General features: G+C 43.4%; 2 protein-coding genes across 2 annotated transcripts; both read right to left on the reverse strand.

Annotated features, from left to right (window-relative positions):
- Positions 1-212: 212 nt before the first annotated feature.
- LOC118389347 (40S ribosomal protein S15a) lies at positions 213-5,280 on the reverse strand. The gene is made up of 5 exons (XM_035779275.1): positions 5,165-5,280; positions 4,067-4,204; positions 3,759-3,838; positions 3,429-3,514; positions 213-346 (listed from the first exon to the last, which is right to left on the reverse strand). Exons 2-5 carry the CDS (start codon positions 4,197-4,199, stop codon positions 253-255), a joined length of 393 nt encoding a protein of 130 aa, XP_035635168.1. The 5' UTR covers positions 4,200-4,204; positions 5,165-5,280; the 3' UTR covers positions 213-252.
- A 1,332-nt stretch (positions 5,281-6,612) lies between these two features.
- Positions 6,613-14,352, reverse strand: LOC118364692 (carboxylesterase notum2-like). The gene is made up of 12 exons (XM_052528959.1): positions 14,130-14,352; positions 13,542-13,867; positions 12,798-12,850; positions 11,878-11,973; positions 11,467-11,527; positions 11,022-11,119; positions 10,814-10,916; positions 10,206-10,394; positions 9,894-9,994; positions 9,400-9,547; positions 8,593-8,640; positions 6,613-7,670 (listed from the first exon to the last, which is right to left on the reverse strand). The coding sequence occupies exons 2-12, from the start codon at positions 13,853-13,855 to the stop codon at positions 7,364-7,366; spliced, it is 1,518 nt and encodes a 505-aa protein (XP_052384919.1). The 5' UTR covers positions 13,856-13,867; positions 14,130-14,352; the 3' UTR covers positions 6,613-7,363.
- Between the last annotated feature and the right edge of the window lie 5,128 nt (positions 14,353-19,480).

A 19,480-nucleotide genomic window follows, 5' to 3' on the forward strand; every position in this document is an offset into this window, starting at 1 on the left:
AGGTTTTGACCAACAGATCCATCTTTGTGAAATCCATAGCTTAGGGCCACATTAATTTATTTCAATTCACTGATTTCCTTATACGAACTCGCTCAGTAAAACCAGTAAAATAGCCACATTCATATTTTTGTTCAGTATAAAATATTAATCATTCTCATTGTACCAATACATAACATTTTGACTGTAGCAATCTAATAAGACAAAATACAAAGTCCACTGGATTTGGTGTTTTATTTTGCAGTTCTTTACATTTTAGAAAAAGAATCCAAGAATTTTCCCTCCTGTGTGTTTTCGTCTGGCTTCTTCATGGTCCATGATGCCAGCTGAGGTGGTCAGCACGATGTATCTGAAGAAACAGACATGGGGTGTAAGACATGAGTTTATAAAAACACAACAGGCAGACTTAAATTCATTTATGGCAAGCAGTAGGGAAATTCTATTACAAAAGTACATTTAACATTAATAGACTAAGACCATGAAACACCAGGAACAGCTGAGACAAATCCAGTTGAACCCCTTGTAAAAGCAACATCAGTCGCTTCCATTAATGCCATACAACACTTAAGAAAGCATTTTCTAACCTCATCCTTCAAAAACCTGCTATAAACCAATTGCAGACAATCATTACCGCATCAAGACAACTTAAGGTACTCTTTTGGTCTCTACTCCCGAACCACTTTTCCACAGTCAAGCTAAATAGAGCCAAAGCATGTCAACCTAGGTCCTGTATGAGTCTAATGCATTTATAAACTACCCCATATCCAGGCCAGTGAGGGGGAAAAGGTTTGTGTTGGACCCTGGTTGGTGCTCATTTGATGTGACTTAGCTCACTTATATGGTTTGCACTACTGAAGATGGACTGAATTTTGGTGACATTAGTTGAGTTTAGTCCTCCATTTATGATCCTAAACATTCAATGCTTTTCCAACCAAGCAATGTTAGCAATGCATGTGGATGTACAGTGAAGCCTATCATAACAAGAAATGCATCGCGGCTGTAAAACTATTCCTGATAGTGACTATCCAAATCACATTACATTTACATTTAAGTCATTTAGCAGACGCTCTTATCCAGAGCGACTTACAAATTGGTGCATTCACCTTATGACATCCAGTGGAACAGCCACTTTACACATTCAATCTTCACTTTAAAAGTCATTCTCTTAGAAAAAGCTAGATGCAACAAATGTTATGAAGTCATACAGGGGGGACTGGAATAAAAGCCTGTAAACCCCATTAGCTCTCCTGGAGGATGGTCGACCACCCTTTATGAAAAACATTGCAACCAAATACGTCTTGTGCCCTTTGAAATAATTTGCCCATTCAACACATCAAATGGCTATGTAGGCTACTAATCGTTTTATTAATCTGAATCAACCCCACAAAATTTCTTCAGGAAATGTAGCTTTTCGAGTTGTCATATTTATCTAAGAAGTGTTTACTTTGCAGGCTGTCTAGCATCTATTGAGATTCAATGTCCCATACATTGGTGGAACAAACTCCCTCACGACGCCAGGACAGCGGAGTCAATCACCACCTTCCGGAGACACCTGAAACCCCACCTCTTTAAGGAATACCTAGGATAGGATAAGGATAGGATAAGTAATCCTTCTCACCCCCCTTTAAGATTTAGATGCACTATTGTAAAGTGACTGTTCTACTGGATGTCATAAGGTGAATGCACCAATTTGTAAGTTGCTCTGGATAAGAGCGTCTGCTAAATGACTTAAATGTAAATGTAGTTTATAAATGCAGGACTTAGATTGACATGCTCTGGCTCCATTTGGTTATGATGGCATATAATAAAAAGCGGTGTAACAATGTAGCAATGCAAGACATATTCTTTAAAATTGTATTAATTCTATAAAATGTTGTTTCTAAAGTACACCAATTTAAGAAATAGGACGTTGCCTCTTTAAGACGAGGACTTTCAAAAGAGACATGGCTACAGCAGGCCAGCCAAGATGAATGTGTCTTTTTGTAGCTTTCTTTTTGCAGACTATCAATAGTCGACAGTAGCCAACCTATTGCAATTTTTGCAGCATTTGAAGGTTTACTTTTGTAAATCGCTTACCCTAAAACCAATAAGTGCAGTAAGTAGCTTGATAAATGCTTATTTTTACTCTTGACAGTTTGGGTGCCATGTGAACGCCTCAAGTACGGTTGTAGTTCAAGAAGTTGCAAATTCAAGTTGAATGAACTGCCAATTATATCGCTCAAATACAAATAGCATGACTTTCCCGTCTGTAAGTCGCTCTGGATAAGAGCGTCTGCTAAATGACTTAAATGTTAAATGTGTAGCCTTCAAAGGTTTTCTATGTCAGACTTACACAGGTAAACGCCACAGATGGAACGCCAAAATTTGCCGACTATAGATGGGTTAGCTGATAACGGCAAGAAAACGATGCACATGCTTTAAACGGGGCAGAAGTCCAAGCATAGTTGTGGATGGCCAGAAAGCTAGCAAGAATGACAATTGCCCTGTGGGGAATTGTGACCTGTTTCAGCTAGTTCATCTGATTCTTGATGCCATGTCTTGTTTTGAGATGTTTTGACTGATTTCACATAATTGCTAATGGCTAAAGTTCGCTAGCTAGCCAACCACTGTTACAATGTATTTGAGAGACAAGTGCTTATTGTGCAAATTTGGGTTTTCAATAAACATTGGAGACGAAATACAGTCCACATATCAACAACCTAAGCCAGTCCCGTCGGTTTTTCCCCCTAGTTGCGGACGAGTCATTGGATTCATCAATCGACATCACACAGATCAATAAATCTGTTACCGTGCCTCACCACATCCACCATTGGACTTAAGTAAAGCTGAGAGCAATTTCATGCATAGTGATACTGTCAGAACATTCAATCATATTCACCCCCTTTTTGCAGGTCAAATCCTGTTCAAGAGGCTCCAGCAATCCTATTTCCATGGATACATTCAGTAGAAAGTGGAAGCACACAGAGGACACTCAGTCCCAGGGACTCAAGTTGCCCATCCCCGACTTATGATAAAGGTTTTAGTTCCCGTTGCCCAGGCTGCCCTCATCTTTTCAAAGTGCATTTCAAGGACTGTTCCAATCTCCAACCCAGCCAGCATCTATAAATACTAGACTAATGCTTAATTTGCTTGCTCTTAAATGTTATCGGAAGCTGAACATTAAGGCACGGAAATAAAAGGCGATTAGTTTAGTTGCTTTGACATCCAAATAAACATTCAGAGATTTAAAGTCTGTGAAACCCGGGGCACAATTTTATACACCCCAAAGGAGCACATTAACAAGACATCAAGAGATGCATTCATACGTGAAACACCGTAGCAAACAAAGTCACCACTGATGAATACCCTGTTCACAAAGTTCCACTGCACAACCGTGATACGGCCACTCCAACATTCATGCCACCATTAGGGTGCTGCTGACTGATTCTCACCCGAACTGTCTTGAGGGCAGGAGGTTGTTCTGCCACTTTTCCAGATCCTTCAACTGGAGGTCAAAACGAGGGCTGATCACACCACACTGAAATTAGCAAAAGAAGGATTAGAAGTGCCAGGTGCAAATATACAATTACGCAGGTAGGCTGATAATGCCACAATGCAGAATACGAGCAGGGGAAAAAACATGTCAAAGAAGATGAGCAAAACAGAGGGGTCAGATAGTCTATCAATCTACCCCAATACAAAAGATAAGTCAAATGAAGTAGAATGGCACTCAAAAGGTCTGATGGTAGTCCTTGTGATGCAGTATATTGAGCGTTTTTTACCTTGTTCAGCCTGCCAGTGAGATTGACGACTATTTTCCCAGCTCTGTGGTCGTCGATGATCTCAAACTCACCAATGTAACCTAGGATAACAAGGGAGGCAGGGAATCAAAACCAAGTACAGACACACAGCATTGTCGATAGAGGACGTTACAGGGCTCAAACTCAGATCCCTCAACCAGGGGTAAGCAATTCCTCTCCTGGAGGGAAGCGGGTTATGCATGCTCATGGTCCTACCTGTAACTGACACCTGCACATCTTGACTGGACCCATACCACTTACAAATCAAATGATACATTTCAGTAACTCACCGTGCTTCATCATGACGGTCAGGAAACGTACAATGACCTTCGAACACGGCCGGATCAGAACCTGGCGTTTCCCACGTTTCTCAGCATTGTTGATGCTTTTGAGCGCATCCGCAAGAACGTTCATGCGCACCATGATGCCTGTCGATCAGAGATGCATAAAAAAGTTAAATTAGTTTAGGAGTTTAAAGACAGCCAACTAGTTAATAGTAAACAGTCGAATAGTGGTTTGTTCTCCTCATAACATGCTGTGAAACTGGCAAGCTAACGTTAGCTGTCTAGCTAGCTATTGACTTGACAAGTAAGTCAGCCAACAAACTTGACTAAGTTAGCTCAAATGTAGGTAGATGGATATTGAGTATGCAATGACAATTTAAGTATAGGCTTACCTAACGTTAGCGAAGATATTGACTAACAAAGTATTCCCAAACTAGCCGGTTAGCTTACGTTACGTGGTTACTTTGGTGAAGAAAACAGAAGGCTACATACTAAAGTAGCAACCTCGACAGACATTATGCTAGCTATCCAAATTACCTGGTTAGAGCGAACCGTCTACATTTCACTGGTCAAGACATAACATTCGAATGGCTAGCGCCAGCGCCAACACCAACTATTTCAAAACTGGGACAAACGTTAGGTCCTTAGATAAGAAATTAGAAGAGGTTTGCACGACCATACAGACACGTTTAACAACCACCATCGACTGTCTACCACGCATGGAAGGACTACGAGTACGGGCCAAAGTAGCTAGAAGAGTTGGTTGGCCAACCAAACTGTACTATTCAACATTTATACCATATATTGACAATAAAGCAAATTTGTCGATTATTTAAAAACACAACGTAATTAGCAGTATTAATTGTCGGATTTTATTCATATGCTCTAGCTACCGATACAACACACCAGTAAAACGGACAGTGATGGGGACTTTACGAATCACAAGGCAAAACACCAACATCTCACAACATATCGACACAATAACCATTTCATGACATTAGTACATTATTAAACGTTTATATAATTTCATAAATTGTGTTTTAGACGGCTGGATGGGTTAGATTTGGGAAAGATTGACAATGAGATTTTAGAGGGGGCCCTTACCGGTTCTGCAATATGGCGGAAAGAGGAAGTAGGAAGACCTAGCGATGCATTATGGGCAAAAAATATTTTTTACGACGAGTTCACGCAATCACCAGCTGAAAACCACTGGGTTATTGAATACTTGATACAAAATAAGGTTGATAATTAAATATATATATTATATTTATATATATTATATTATATTTATTCAGAAAGTGATTTAGATTTACCCTTTAGTCTAAATGCAAACAAACTTCCAAGTTGATAAAACAGAAGCATTCAATTCATATTGCTGATTATATTTGTGCAAGAAATAGAGATTTCTAAATTAAAGACAAATCTACCAAGATATTTTGAATGTGTCTGTAAGCAAATGTAAACGTCCAAAACATATTACAGTCTTTCTGAAACATCTCTGATGTCTCTCTTTTCATATTTACAGTAGTAGTTGGGAAGTCTGTAATCCCTTTTGAAACTATAGTATCTTGTGGGGCTTTGGTTTAAATCTAAAAGATCGCCATCTAGTGGTTGGAGTGTGGGAAATAAATACAGTATGATGTTTTACCAGTAGGTTTACCGAGTAGATTATGCTTTATTGAAACCTGATGGGAGATTTTTCTTTAAATCTCAGAGCTTGTGAATTTGAGGATGAATTTTAAATAATAATGATTTAATAACAGGAGGTTCAATCAAAGAAAAAGTAACAAAGCTCACTCTGAACAGGTTTTCAAGGATAATCCAACTTTTATTTATTGTTCTGTATTCAATTCAACATACATCCACTATATAATGCCTGTCAAGTTATAGTTCTGTTTACAAGGTAAATAGTTCAAGCAAAATAGGGTTCATTACATACAATTTAAAACAGTAGCAAATCAAACAATTCTGATTATAATTACCATACAATAGATTAGATATAATCACATTAAATTAATCTTTAATGATGTCAATTATGTAGATATTACAGTACATGACACACTAGCTGAGTAGTATCGACTACAGTGTTTTTGAAGAGGAAACATCACTTAAAAGGGTCCATGGGAAGATACATTAGGTTTAAACACACTTCACGGTAAACTCAAAGAAAGAAGAGATGGTCACGACCTTCTCTTGATAATATAAAATATTATAAAGTATGACAATTACTTTTCATTTGGGCCACTTTTGCAAGATCAAACATCCCTTACTTCACATGCATATCAAATATATATTTATATATATCTAAAAAGTCAACATTGTAATTGCAGCAGCAGTAGAAATGTGGGAAATATAAACTGTAGGCTGTGTGTGTGTGTGTGTGTGTGTGTGTGTGTGTGTGTGTGTGTGTGTGTGTGTGTGTGTGTGTGTGTGTGTCTGTGTGTGTGTCTGTGTGTGTGTGTGTGTGTGTGTGTGTGTGTGTGTGTGTGTGTGTGTGTGTGTGTGTGTGTGTGTGTGTGTGTGTGTGTGTGTGTGTGTGCTGTGTGTGTGTGTCTGTGTGTGTGTGTGTGTGTGTGTGTGTGTGTGTGTGTGTGTGTGTGTGTGTGTGTGTGTGTGTGTGTGTGTGTGTATGTGTATTTGGGCGCGCGCGTAGAACACATTCAATAAAAGTTAGAGAATGGTCTCGGCACTGCAAGTGTCCTTGCAAGACAGTCCTTCATTCTCGGGCAGTGTTTGAGCTTGGACATGGATCTAAAACAGCAGACTCATATAATATATCCTTCCAGTCAACCATCTACATTAAAATGTACATTTCCTCTGAATACTGTACCAGTCCTATGTTGGCAAGATGATAAAAAGTGCCAATAGCTTATTCAAAAATCCTCAAAAGCAGTACGTTTCACTTCACAAAATGTTGTTGAAGTTTTGTATAGTACATGTAGTTGGGTGAAAGTGTGTTGCAGGTTTGGTGTCTGACTGGTTAGCTACAGGTACCTGGCACTCCTCGTTCTCCCTTGAATCAAATGTGAGACACAACCAGGGGTAAACTGGAATCACTCCCCTCCCCTCTTTAAATTGTCCAGGTAGAGTGATCCTGGAGGCAAACTGTAATGTTACAGACAGACATAGTGTAAGCCCAGTGACATACCCACCGGTCAAGACGGCATGGTAACAGTGGAGCACAATGGAATGGCTGAGCGGCACAACAGAAGTAACCAGATTCTGTACCTTTCATGGTTATGTCATAACTCATAAAAAATGTCCCTTTACTAAGCCAGAGAGTGGGCTTCTATACTCCTTGTCTTAGCCACCGTTACTGACCATGCTAGTTATAGAGCTACTGTCCCTCCTGAGGTCCAGACCTAGTTTCTGGAGGTCCAGGCCCATGCCCACTAACATCTGGAGCAGGGTGAGCTCCTGCTGGGTGGCCTGGTCCACCAAGGCTGGGCAGGTGGGGTTGCACTGGGGCCAGTGGCAGGTGTCGATCAGGTGGAAGGGACAGCCCTTCAGGGGGGTCTTGCTGTTACGGTTGGCTTCTTGGAAACTCTTATCCCAGCACTGCAGAGCCCGCGGCAGGGAGGTGCCTTTGACTTGAAACGTCATCCAGTTACTAATGTAAAGAACGGGGGGTGGGGGGAGAGAGGGGAGGGAGATAGCAAGAGGACAGGAGAGAGAGAGAGAGAGAGAGAGAGAGAGAGAGAGAGAGAGAGAGAGAGAGAGAGAGAGAGAGGAGAGGGAGTGAATGGGTGCCAGAGAACGGGGAGATGATTGAAGTAGGTAGCAATGAAAAGAGAGAGAGCGTGTTGGGCCACTTGAGCCCTGTATCTTCTCACAAGCAGTATGCCTTGGCAGACTGCGTCTCAATTGGTTCCCCAGCTGTGCCCTCCTTGTGTCCAGCCTCCAACACCACCACCATAACTACCATCAACATAGCCCTGCATTAGATTACAAAACTGTGAAAATATGATCCACCTACCTCACACTAGTAAGATTAGGCAACCAGTTCCTCCCCTACAACCCTGAGCTAATCACTCCTCCCATCTCCAACCCTGCCCTTTACCGTAACATAGGCTCCACCTTCTGCCCTGTCACTGACCCTATGTCCAGCTGGAGAGGTGTGTGTGTGTGTTAAGTGTGTGTGATTTTGTGAGTGTGTGTGTGTTCTCTTTTAAGTGTGTATGTATTTGCTTGCTTAAAAGGCTGAGTTTGTTTGTGCACGTTTGTGTGTATGTAGGTGGGTGGGTGGGTGGGTGCGTGCGTGCGTGCGTGCGTGCGTGCGTGCGTGCGTGCGTGTGTGTGTGTGTGTGCGGGTGTGGGTGCGTGGGTGCGTGTGTGTGTATGTGTAAAGCGTGCTGGAGGGTTAGTGAAAGTGTGAAATGTCATTCAGTGATACGCAGAATGTGGTTTGATTAACGAGCTACACAAAAAGAGTAGCATGAGCTTACTGGGTAGAGATGGGTCAGGGTAGGGGTGAGGGATAGATGGGACAGTGGATGTGCTTTTCAGGGCCCCCAGGGAGTCAGATGTCCTACCTTTTAGTGATCAATGTGTGGGACAGGCAGGAGGGTGCGAACACAGCCCTGCAACACACACCACAGCATAATGTCAGCACTGAGCAGCGTGACATATTTGATAGTGTTGGGAACATGTGGAGAATATTGCTGTTGATTCATTTTTGCTAATTTTCCATTTCAGCTGATCAATAGTATACACTGACAGTACAAAACATTAAGAACACCTGGTCTTTCCATGACAGACTGACCAGGTGAATCCAGGTGAAAGCTATGATCCCTTATTGATGTCACTTGTTAAATCCACTTCAGTCAGTGTCGATGAAGGGAAGGAGACAGGTTAATTACTTTTTTTAAGCCTTGAGAAAATGTAAACATGGTTTGTGTAAGTGTGCCATTGAGGGTGAATGGGCAAGACAAAACATTTAAGTGACTTTGAACAGGGTATGGTAGAAGGTGACAAAAACACACCGGTTTGAGTATGTCAAGAACTGCAACACTGCTGGGTTTGCGTGTATCAAGAATGGTCCACCACCCAATGGACATCCAGCCAGCTAGACAGAACTGTGGGAAGCATTGGACTCAACATGGGCCAGCATCCCTGTGGAACACTTTCGACACCTTGTAGAGTTCATGCCCTGACGAATTGAGGCTGTTCTGAGGGCAAGAGGTGATGGGTGTAACTCAATATTAGGGAGGTTCTCTTACTTGTTTTGGTCACAAAACTTAGGTTTTGTGAATTCTTGGCCTATATGCCATGGATCAATCCCAAGCTCAGCTGTCTACCACATTCCACGGTCACGTCTGTCGCTGCAGCTGCACACTTACGTGACATCTTTGAGTGAGTTCTTGATATCCTTTCCCAGGTTCTGCATGTAGGTCCACTGCTGTTCTGACAGGGTCTGACCCCCCAGGTAGATATTCTCCACTCTCAACTGCTCCTCGTCAAACAGCCACTGCACCACAAACAGAGGGGCTGTGACACACACACACACACACACACACACACACACACACACACACACACACACACACACACACACACACACACACACACACACACACACACACACACACACACACACACACACACACACACACACACACACACACACACACACACAGTATGAGAACAGAGTTGGGGTGTTGCTTGTACCTATAAGTGTTTTATTGGGTAACATGAGGGTCGTAACATTTATTGGTATCTTGATGGGTAACACGATGGACATAAAGTTTACCAGCATTCTGATTCATGACCCTTCAGCTTTCATAGATGAAAGATACATTCTTACAAGATGATGGTAGGTAGTAAAGACACTCACAGGTCAGGGAGGAGTAGAGTTTGTGGCTGAAGAAGCACTGCCACTCCTCTCCTTTCTTGTACTGCTGCCGACACTTGTCTGGGACCACCCCGTTCCACAGCCTAAGAAAACAGCCATTGGAGAAAAATGGCTTCCAGTGCGCATTGAACATAGACAGGGCAACTGTTATATGCTAAAATTATTGGTGAACTTCAAGCCAATGGAAATAAAGCTACACGTGTGATGAGATGCAATGCTTTGTTCAGGGCATCTGTCATTATAAGGTCATAGAGACATGGATAAGCTGAAGGGAGAGAGACAGATGTGTTTTACTTGAGTCCTCTCTTGATGGCGTCTACAGGTGAGCAGGAGACACTGTCTGGGCAGTCAGGAACCCTCTGCTGTTTACTCTCCAGAAACCAGCCCGAATCCACCAGGCCTCGAACCTGGGCCTCTGCCCCCAGCTGCTCCAGCTGACTGGACACTCTCTCAATGTTCAGTAGCACTCCCGTCCCTCCCGCACTGCAGGGGAGCAAAGAAACTGGGTAAAAATTGGCACACTGCCAATTGGAGCCAAAATGGCCGACAGCTAGCCACAACAATGCTATGCTGTCACAGTCAGACTTAACTGTGTGTTCTTGTTTTAGTCCTCAGGGTGTCTCACCAAACATGTTGCTAACCTGGGAAGAATCTCCAGAACTGTGTCCTCCTTTATGGAAGAGGCCCCTAATAGACATGATGTCATTGTCCCACACTCTACGGCCAATACAGGACAGCAGGGCTCATAAACATCTTTATGGTAGACAACAGTAACAGGACGTCCTAAAATAGACTCACTCTGTCAATGTGTGTGAGTGTGTGGAGCTGGGTAGCGGAGACAGACGGTGCCAGACAACGGGGCAAGATTGGGAACAGACCCAAAGCAGAGGAGAGGAACTCACCTTGTGCCAGCCAGCATGACAACCTTGGCCTGTTTGATGCCTTTAGGGACTAGGTCTTTGATGACCTCACGGATGATCAGGGAACCCATGAAGGTATACTCAACTGTAGGGAAACATAGATATGCAATCAATAGAACAAACCACCGTATTGAAATGGCTTTGGTGTTGAGGAAAATAATGAGGATCTGCTGGTGGTGAGAGGACCTACTGGCATCTTTCTCCTTCTCTTTTCCCGGGCCTCTCTTCTCCTTGGTGGCTGTGGGCCCTGTGCCACTCCACACGTCGCTGGAGCAGTACGGTATGAATCTGCAGAAGAGGAGATACACAGCTGGGTCAGAGCCACTCACACACACACACAAACACACACACACACGCACACACGCACGCACACACGCACTCATGCACTCACACACACTCTCTCACACGTATTCATGTACATATGTAATGGTATTAATGGGACCTACACGAGAGGTCCATCCCTCATTGTGAAGCAACCTGTCATGTTTGATATTCATCATCTCAGCCTGTAGTTGGCTTCTTCGATCACACAGATCCTGAGAACTTTAGTTAGCAGTACAGTATGAGCAGTACAGTATGTAGGACAACATGTACCGGTAACATACAACAACCAGCGTGTTAACAAGCATACTTACACAATATTACTGTTATACCAATGAGGGTTTTCTTCCGCCTGGGCTGACAATATTCCACTTCCTGTAAAGCAACCAATAGAAAGTCAAGCAGAGACAGTGGTGACCTCTCATTGGACATACAGTAGGACACAACTCTGATGTCATATGACAATCAACAACCCATGACACAATGTATATTGGGAATGGGACCAAACATGGACACCCATGTAAAACATGTATGATGAATGACGAGGACACATTCTGTGGTCCTTCTGTAGCTCAGTTGGTAGAGCATGGCGCTTGTAACGCCAGGGTAGTGGGTTCGATCCCCGGGACCACCCATACGTAGAATGTATGCACACATGACTGTAAGTCGCTTTGGATAAAAGCGTCTGCTAAATGGCATATATTATATTATAAAACAGTACCTACCTTTGCGCATTTGGGGCCAGTCGGATGAGGTCATGAGTCGTGGGATATTTTTATATCTGGTATCGCAGGAGTCTTTGTTGTAGCAGCACCAACCGCCTAAAAATAAGACACTAATATTAGCTTCTCACATCCGGTTTCAGAAGTTCAGAAAGGGAGACCCCCTTGTTAGCCCATTTCAGAGGCCCGAGAGGAATGGGGGTTGGGAGGAATGGTAGAGGGAGGGTAACTGAGGCATCCACCTGCAGCTCCATCTGCTAGCCTCTGGCCAGGCTCCCAAACTGAGGGAGTGTCTGTGGGGTCTGATGCACATGTATGGCAATGGACTGTTGAATAGAAACGGCAGGGATATAAATTGGTGGCTATTATGTGACTGCTTCCTAAAATCCCACCTGGGGTCCATTAATGGTTGAGTTATAATCTTAACCATACCTATGCTTATATGCATATTTAACATGTAAATCAAATGGAAGTCAAGTCTTTTGGAGCCGTACCACCTGCTGAGAAAATAAACAAATGAACAAACTGTGGCATTTGTGACCTAATCAGATCCTTGCCTTATAAAAGTGTGGATATCTTGGTACTTGTTGACCTGTATCCAACAGTAAAGTACCTCTGATGTAGGATATGTACGTTGTGACATTTCAACCTGCTGAAATGTTTGTTCTTAGAGGATGTGACACATCCGGTTCTAGGTCTCAGAATACACGTGTGATGTCACAACGCAATCCTCATAAATATCCCATAGCGACGGAGGGGCGAATGCCAGAGGAGGCGTCCAATCAGAGTGACAGACAGCTGCCGAAAAAGACAAAAAAGGGAAAGGAGACTACCACCGGTCCAGATGCCGGAGGGCGTCGCGCAAACATGCCACGCGCTGACCTCTCAAGATCAAATTAACCAGATGAGTTTAAAATACACACCTTCCAGAAATATCAGCCATCTCTTACTCCCTTTGAACTCCTTTAGGTAAAACCTGTGGACCACAAATAAACATGGATGAAGGGCTGTGAATGGTGAAACCTAGAGACCACTGCTGTATAGTGTCACGAGTTGGCCGATCTTCCAACCATCATTGTAACTCCTTATCAACACATTGATGCTAAGTACCATAAAGTACGTGACAATTCCTGAATTCTTTAATTCCTTCAAAGTTCAACCACAAACTCTAATTCAAAGTCCTTTGACAGTAATTAAAACCCCTTGCCGTCACCAATTTAGATACCTGAGGACTAGATTACTACTTTATCTAAATCAAAACACATTACAGTTTAATTACAGCTGTAATAGCACTGACAAAGCACTGGGGCGGCAGGGTAGCCTAGTGGTTAGAGCGGAAGGTTGCAAGTTCAAACCCCCGAGCTGACAAGGTACAAATCTGTCGTTCTGCCCCTGAACAGGCAGTTAACCCACTGTTCCTAGGCCGTCATTGAAAATAAGAAGTTGTTCTTAACTGCCTAGTTAAATAAAGGTCAAATTAAAATAAAAAAATACAAAAACATGAACAACTGGTTCGTTATTTCAGTGTTTTCATATGATTCCTAATCACACCCATTTTTTTCTGAAATTGATAGATTGTCTTATGTCCTGAGTACAATCTCTAGAGCTTTTTTATTATCTAAACAGCCATCATTTGCCTCCATAAATAGTTTTCCAGAGCATCTTACCCTGCCGCTGTTCCATCGTTGCATGTGACCTGAGTATTCTTGAGGACATGCAGCTTCATATCATCTGAAGCCTTGTTGCTCTGTGAAGCTGACTGCTGGGCTGCCGCCCGACCTCCAGAGTTACCCTCCCTGCCCGACTCCACTGGCCCAGAATGGGGCTCATCTTCTGGGGCCGACTGGGCTGCCTCAGCCCCTTGGTTCTGGTTCCCCTGGTTCTTCTTAGATGACTTGCCACTAGGTTTGGCATTGCGGTTGTTCTGGCAACAAATCCCTCCTATCAGCAGCAGGAAAACCACATGGCCCAGGATCTTCATAGTCAATCCAGCCTAAGAGTTTAGCACAAAACATGCTACATGAAACACTCAACTTATAGACACTGAAACACACCATCCTTACTCAATGGTATAGGCGAGAGACGCAGTTTGGTTTAGAGTAATTGGGCACCAGCATTGCAAAACGAATGAAGGTTAATGATATGTTAGGCAAATTGACTTAACATACCAAACATCCTTCTCAAAAGTTAAAATAGATTAAAGAAATGATCAATAACAATCAGGATCCATTAAATTCCACAGAAAATCAACATACCCCTTTCAGTATCCAGTCCTGAAGAAAGTCACGTGTGAGGAAGGATCTTGGGTAAAACAGAGCAGCGATGCTACTGAGGAGACAGGTGAGGAGAGACTGTAGGTGAATGGATGCTGGCGTTGAGGACGGCTTGGCCAGTTTTTTGGTGAAGGCTCGGGGTTGGCTGTGCACTTTATAGTGCCACCATATGGATCCTATTTCCCAGCATTCCCTTTGAGCTGCCGCCAGGTTCTGACTGTGCGATGTGATGACACGCTAAGGGTGTTGGATGGTTAGTGGCGAGGAGAAAAGATAACACACGCTCTGCTGAACATATTTCAAGCGCCCCCACCCACTCCCGACTCACACCCACACATCCACCCACCTGACCCAGTCCCACAACAAGAAAAAGCTATACCTCCCTCATCCCCTCCTCTCATCCCCCCCTCTCCCCTCTGTTTGCCTGTGCTTTGATTTAAACACCTACATGTCTGGCATATCTGCAGCATAATCCTTCCGTGTGCCGTGTACCCCGGAGGTCAGTGGAGCACAAAGCTCAGACACACTCCATAAGACTGCCCCTGTATGTTGACCTCACGTTGAAAGATCCAGAGGACACACACAAAGGTACAGAGGGGTTGATACTTTGGGTGGAAAACGCACGTGGTGGCTGTCTTGTTGAGCGATGGGTTTCCAGCTTAATGATATCAGATAGAAGCTCTTAAATTAATGTTTATCAAGCTGAACTTTACCCCTTGTGCCGCAAATGTTCAATTTGCCAACTGAAGGAAATGTGTTGGTAAACAAATGACCTCAATAACAGTTATGTGAAGTGGACTGTCGCTAAGTAAATGTGTTTAAAACTGCAAAATCAATGCACTACAGTAAAACGTTTAGACATAACAATAAGAAAATGACGTGTTGAATGAAGGCTATTAGTGTTAATATATAAAATTATTAGAAATATATTGATTAAAAGTTCACAATATGTGCAATTGAATTTGCTATGTATATATTTGACTTTTAGTCAAATCCATCGTCATTTTATGACCGAGAATTAAAATGCAAAGCCTTGAGCTAAAGCCATCCAAAAAGCATTGCGTGCAAAACACTGCCATCAAAACCTTTTCTAATCGTGAAGGGTTGTTCATCTTCAAACATTGTCTGGCTTGAAACACTCTAAATGCTTGAAATATAACTGTCTAGAGTATAAATCATTGTTGCTGTTATTACTGCACCTGCTGGGGTAGCCTATATTGTGTGAGACTTGAATAGGACAAGTGACAGTTAAAACCGTTAAGAAATGACTCATACGAATGATAAAGACCCCCCCAATAACCTATATTACAACAAATATAAGGATAATCATCAGGAAATTGAGAGATAAAACAATTGAGGGTTGTGGATTATTTTACAGTCCATATTTTATCGGGCTCTGTATTTACATATAGATAACATAAGGTAAAAACATTATGGTTCATTTAATAACAATAATAATTTGTTTCTTTGGGATTCCTTAAAGCAAGAAAAGGTATAATTTGGTAGTTACCAAATCTGTTTACAGAAGCACCAAAAAAATACCCACTGTGACCGCAATATCTTAGTATATAATTTCCAGGCAAATATTTGTTGAAAAAATAAAGTATTACCAGTAAAATCCCCAAATCCCCTTTACACCCTATGCAATATATTCTCAATTCATATATTACAGATCTCAGCATACGCACAGTACAGAAGTAAATCCAATTTCTACACGATGTGGCGGTAGTCGACCGGCTGCGAGCTGCTTTACCTTTCGCTGTGCTCCTGCGGGGGCCAGGTTGGGCTGGGGGCTCCTGGACAGGACAGAAGGTTTGCCACTGAGGGAAGAGGCAGGGTATTTGAAACCGATCTCACGTCCCCCCTGGGATAGCTGTGGGGTGACGTACTGATCAGTACAGAAGAAGTTCACGAGCCCGGCCTCTAAAATTCTCATCAATGAAATGCACACCATCCTGACGTGTCAATCAAGTCCCTTAATGAGGCCCAGGGACTGGGAGAGACAGCAGAGAGGCTGGGGTTAAGGGACTGGGATAGGGGCTGGGGATTTTGGGACTGGGGACTTGGGAGGGAGGCATGGGATAGTTACATATGATACTTGACACAAAAGCATTGATTGCAGCACTAGGCAGCCTAGACCATTAGCGTTTCGACCACCTACAAAACACTCTCACTATTCCTTTAACTGAGCGTCGGGTACCTTCATCTAAATGGCTAAGGGTTGTGCTGTGTTTGGACACTATACACCAGACAGTTACAGCAGACAGTAATCCAGGTGTATCTACAACACAGAAATTATATCTAGAAATGTTGGTATTTTGGAACTGGTATTTATTAGGATCCCATTAGCCGCTGCAAAAGCATCAGCTACTCTTCCTGGGGTCCACATAAACATGACATAATACATAGTACGGGACATTATTCGTCAAGGACATCAATTATATCCAGAAATGACATTGATTATATCCAGAAATGTTGGTGTGTTTAGTCTCGTAACTAAATGTTATGTATAAAATCAGACATTCATAGTTAGTCTTATTGCTTTGGCATGTTCTAGAAAGGTTTAAAAAAAAATCTCATTCTGATTCACATTCTCACTTCTCAATAGAAAGCTTCTTCTAAAGCATTTTTTTTAACTTTCAAGTTATGCCAGAAGGAACATACGTGAAAATATGTCTGCGAGAACGTATGTGTCGAAACAATAAAATGAAATCTAATGACACTGCTATTCTGAACTTGATCTACTGAGCTGAACAATTTCTTCATTCCTTCGGTCGTCTTGAAAGCATGCACACAACCATCTGTCTTCCCAGAAATCAATGCAACAATCTGTTTAACAGATACCTCAAATAGCTGAGAAACAGAAGAAAAAACTTGTTGTAAATCTATCACCTTTTCGCTAGAACGCCTTGAGCAGAGCGCTCGAGATGGCATTGCTGCTGTTTCGTTTTCTTTGATATGGGATTCGACAGATGATAATTTTTTTACGCACCGACGGGCTTCAGATCAATAGCGAAAGCACATTCGATGTTCTCGGCTCCCCATGTTGGTTTCAACTCTCTGAACCAGCTAGAGGTCAGGGGCCAAGCCTCTCCAAACCACAGTGAGGACACACACACATCTACGAGGTCCACTACCTACTGCACTTTACTTGTAAAGAAAAACATTTAGCATAACCTCATACAGAATGTGCCGAGGCCGTAAAGACCTTGCTGAACTTAACACTAGCAGGGTTAGAAGCTTGACCCCTGAGCACATAAGAGGCATACTTTCTCCCTGTGTTGTTTTTTTCTCACGTACCCTACGCATCTTCAAGGTCAGGCTATAGACACCTAAAGCTTGGGTGGTCCAGGGCACTTTGTCTGCTGAGCATGTGTGTCATCACCAGTGTCAGTGAGCTGATGGCGAGCTAGAATATCTGTCGGCAGAGAGCATCAAAGAATTGACATACACCACATTTTATGGGGACACACCACAACACAGAAAAGGTTATGACCCTCTGGTAACAACTTCAAAATGAAGCACACGGGCATTAAATGACCACCAGATGCTGGCCACATGCGTGTCCAACGGTGAACAGTATTCATAGCAGCTTGAAGTCAACTTGTAAGAGGACAGAATACAGAAGCTCTGTGGGTGTGAATACTGGCCGCAGTGACATATAAACCACACAGGAGCTTAAATTGGCAATCTGCTACCACATCACCCTGATATCAGGGTTGTCACCAGCGTTGTAGGGCATCGGTGAGGGGAGAAGGCCCGTGACTGATGAGCCAGGAGAGTGGCATGTTTACGAGCTGCATGAAAGCCGGGCTCAGCGGAGAGCAATGGAGCCCAGTGAGAAACAGCATCGCCAGGACACACCCTTCAATCAGCCCAGTCGACAGAAGGGACTTGACCGGGATTGGTGCAAAGTGTGAAATGGTCACTAAAGAGGACTAACAGGTGGAGTGGGCAACGCCCTCGACTAGAGCCAGGTGTTTAGAGGCCATGCGTGGCAACCTTCTGCTAACTGTCAACCAGTCAGCGTGATGGATGGAGGGGACTGATAGCAGTGAGAACGGGATCGGCTTCAGGAGCAGGGTAATGTAACGGCTATAGACACGGTGGCATGACATACTGTAGGCCCATAGGTATGGTGGGTCCGCGAGAGGCCACAGAGGGGTGCATCTAATGCTCCCACCTCTCAGCCCATCGTCGGCGTGCCTGGCGCATCTTTGCCAGAACAGATTTCATCAGTAGATGAACTGCACAGCCCCTATCCTCCAGCTAGCAACTGTCGTGCGAGTAAAGAGCAAGGCAAGACAGAGAGGGGGGGTATAACTCCACGACTTCAGAAGGTCAGGCCTCTTTGGTCTCATGCAACATACACTGGAACCTAAATGTGTGAAAACAAATGGCATTTTAAAAGCAAATACCATTGTAAAAAAAAAAGGTTAAAAAAACTCAGTGAAAACACAATAAAATACCAATGTTGTTTGACACAACATACACTGGACCCTAAAACTGTCAAAACAAACAAAACTTTGAAAGCAAACACCACTGTCAAGGAATATTCTTTATTTATTAATCGGGTAAAGAACCGAGCCCTGTGGCACACCTAGTACCAAAAAAACCACATTAATCAGAGAAATTGTACTTGCAAACTTACTAGCAGAGTATTGCAGAGTCCATGATCGGTCTCCTGTTGCCCAGGTCATTGTCCTCTTGCCAGGGTCCCAGGGGGGCCTGGGGACATGCTTCAGTGAATAGCTTGAAGAGTCGTTGGGGCTCATGACACGGAGGAGCAGCAACGTGGCCTTGGAGTCATGCTTGAGCGGCCGAGCACCCAGCCTGTCACTGTGCTGATGTATGTGCCCGCAGGGTCACGCTACGCTCAGAGGGAAGCAGGCAGCAGGGCCTTGGCCCTCACATAAGCCTCTCCCCAGCTGATCCACAACGCAGGGTGCCAACTGCCAACACAGCTGCCCAGGCCTGGCTGCTGAGGACAAGCACACGTAATGATTGCTACCACCAATGAATAAGAGAGCTATCGGAGTCTTGGGAATTAATGTTAATGTCCTGAATCTGTAAAAGTAGATTCATGTTAATATTAAACCTAATATTCACATAGACATCCATTATGACTATGTGACCCTGCTAAACGCTTCATAGGCAACATACAGTATAACCCAGATACAGAACATGACCTTGGCTGGATTTCTCTGGAGCTGGTAGGTGGTGGTCTTGCTCATGTCGGGGCGGCAGTAAATCAGGGATTCCTGCTGAGGTGATGTCAGTCCTTTACATCATGTGTTGTGGCTCCCCACTGTGTGGACACGTGGGCACAGCGT

The sequence above is a fragment of the Oncorhynchus keta genome, chromosome 10 (assembly GCF_023373465.1).
Source record: "Oncorhynchus keta strain PuntledgeMale-10-30-2019 chromosome 10, Oket_V2, whole genome shotgun sequence".
Taxonomy (NCBI): domain Eukaryota; kingdom Metazoa; phylum Chordata; class Actinopteri; order Salmoniformes; family Salmonidae; genus Oncorhynchus; species Oncorhynchus keta.

Bases quoted from the DNA above. Each gene is read 5' to 3' on its own strand.
- LOC118389347 (XM_035779275.1), bottom strand. From the start codon at position 4,199: ATGGTGCGCATGAACGTTCTTGCGGATGCGCTCAAAAGCATCAACAAT. The intron at 3,839-4,066 runs GTGAGTTACTGA...TTGTTATCCTAG, and splicing joins GACCGTCATGATGAAGCACG to GTTACATTGGTGAGTTTGAG. The intron at 347-3,428 runs GTGAGAATCAGT...CTGTTTCTTCAG, and splicing joins CTGCCCTCAAGACAGTTCGG to ATACATCGTGCTGACCACCT.
- LOC118364692 (XM_052528959.1), bottom strand. From the start codon at position 13,855: ATGAAGATCCTGGGCCATGTGGTTTTCCTGCTGCTGATAGGAGGGATT. The intron at 11,120-11,466 runs GTAAGTATGCTT...CCTCTTCTGCAG, and splicing joins TGGTATAACAGTAATATTGT to ATTCATACCGTACTGCTCCA. The intron at 10,917-11,021 runs GTAGGTCCTCTC...GTTTCCCTACAG, and splicing joins AGAGAAGGAGAAAGATGCCA to TTGAGTATACCTTCATGGGT.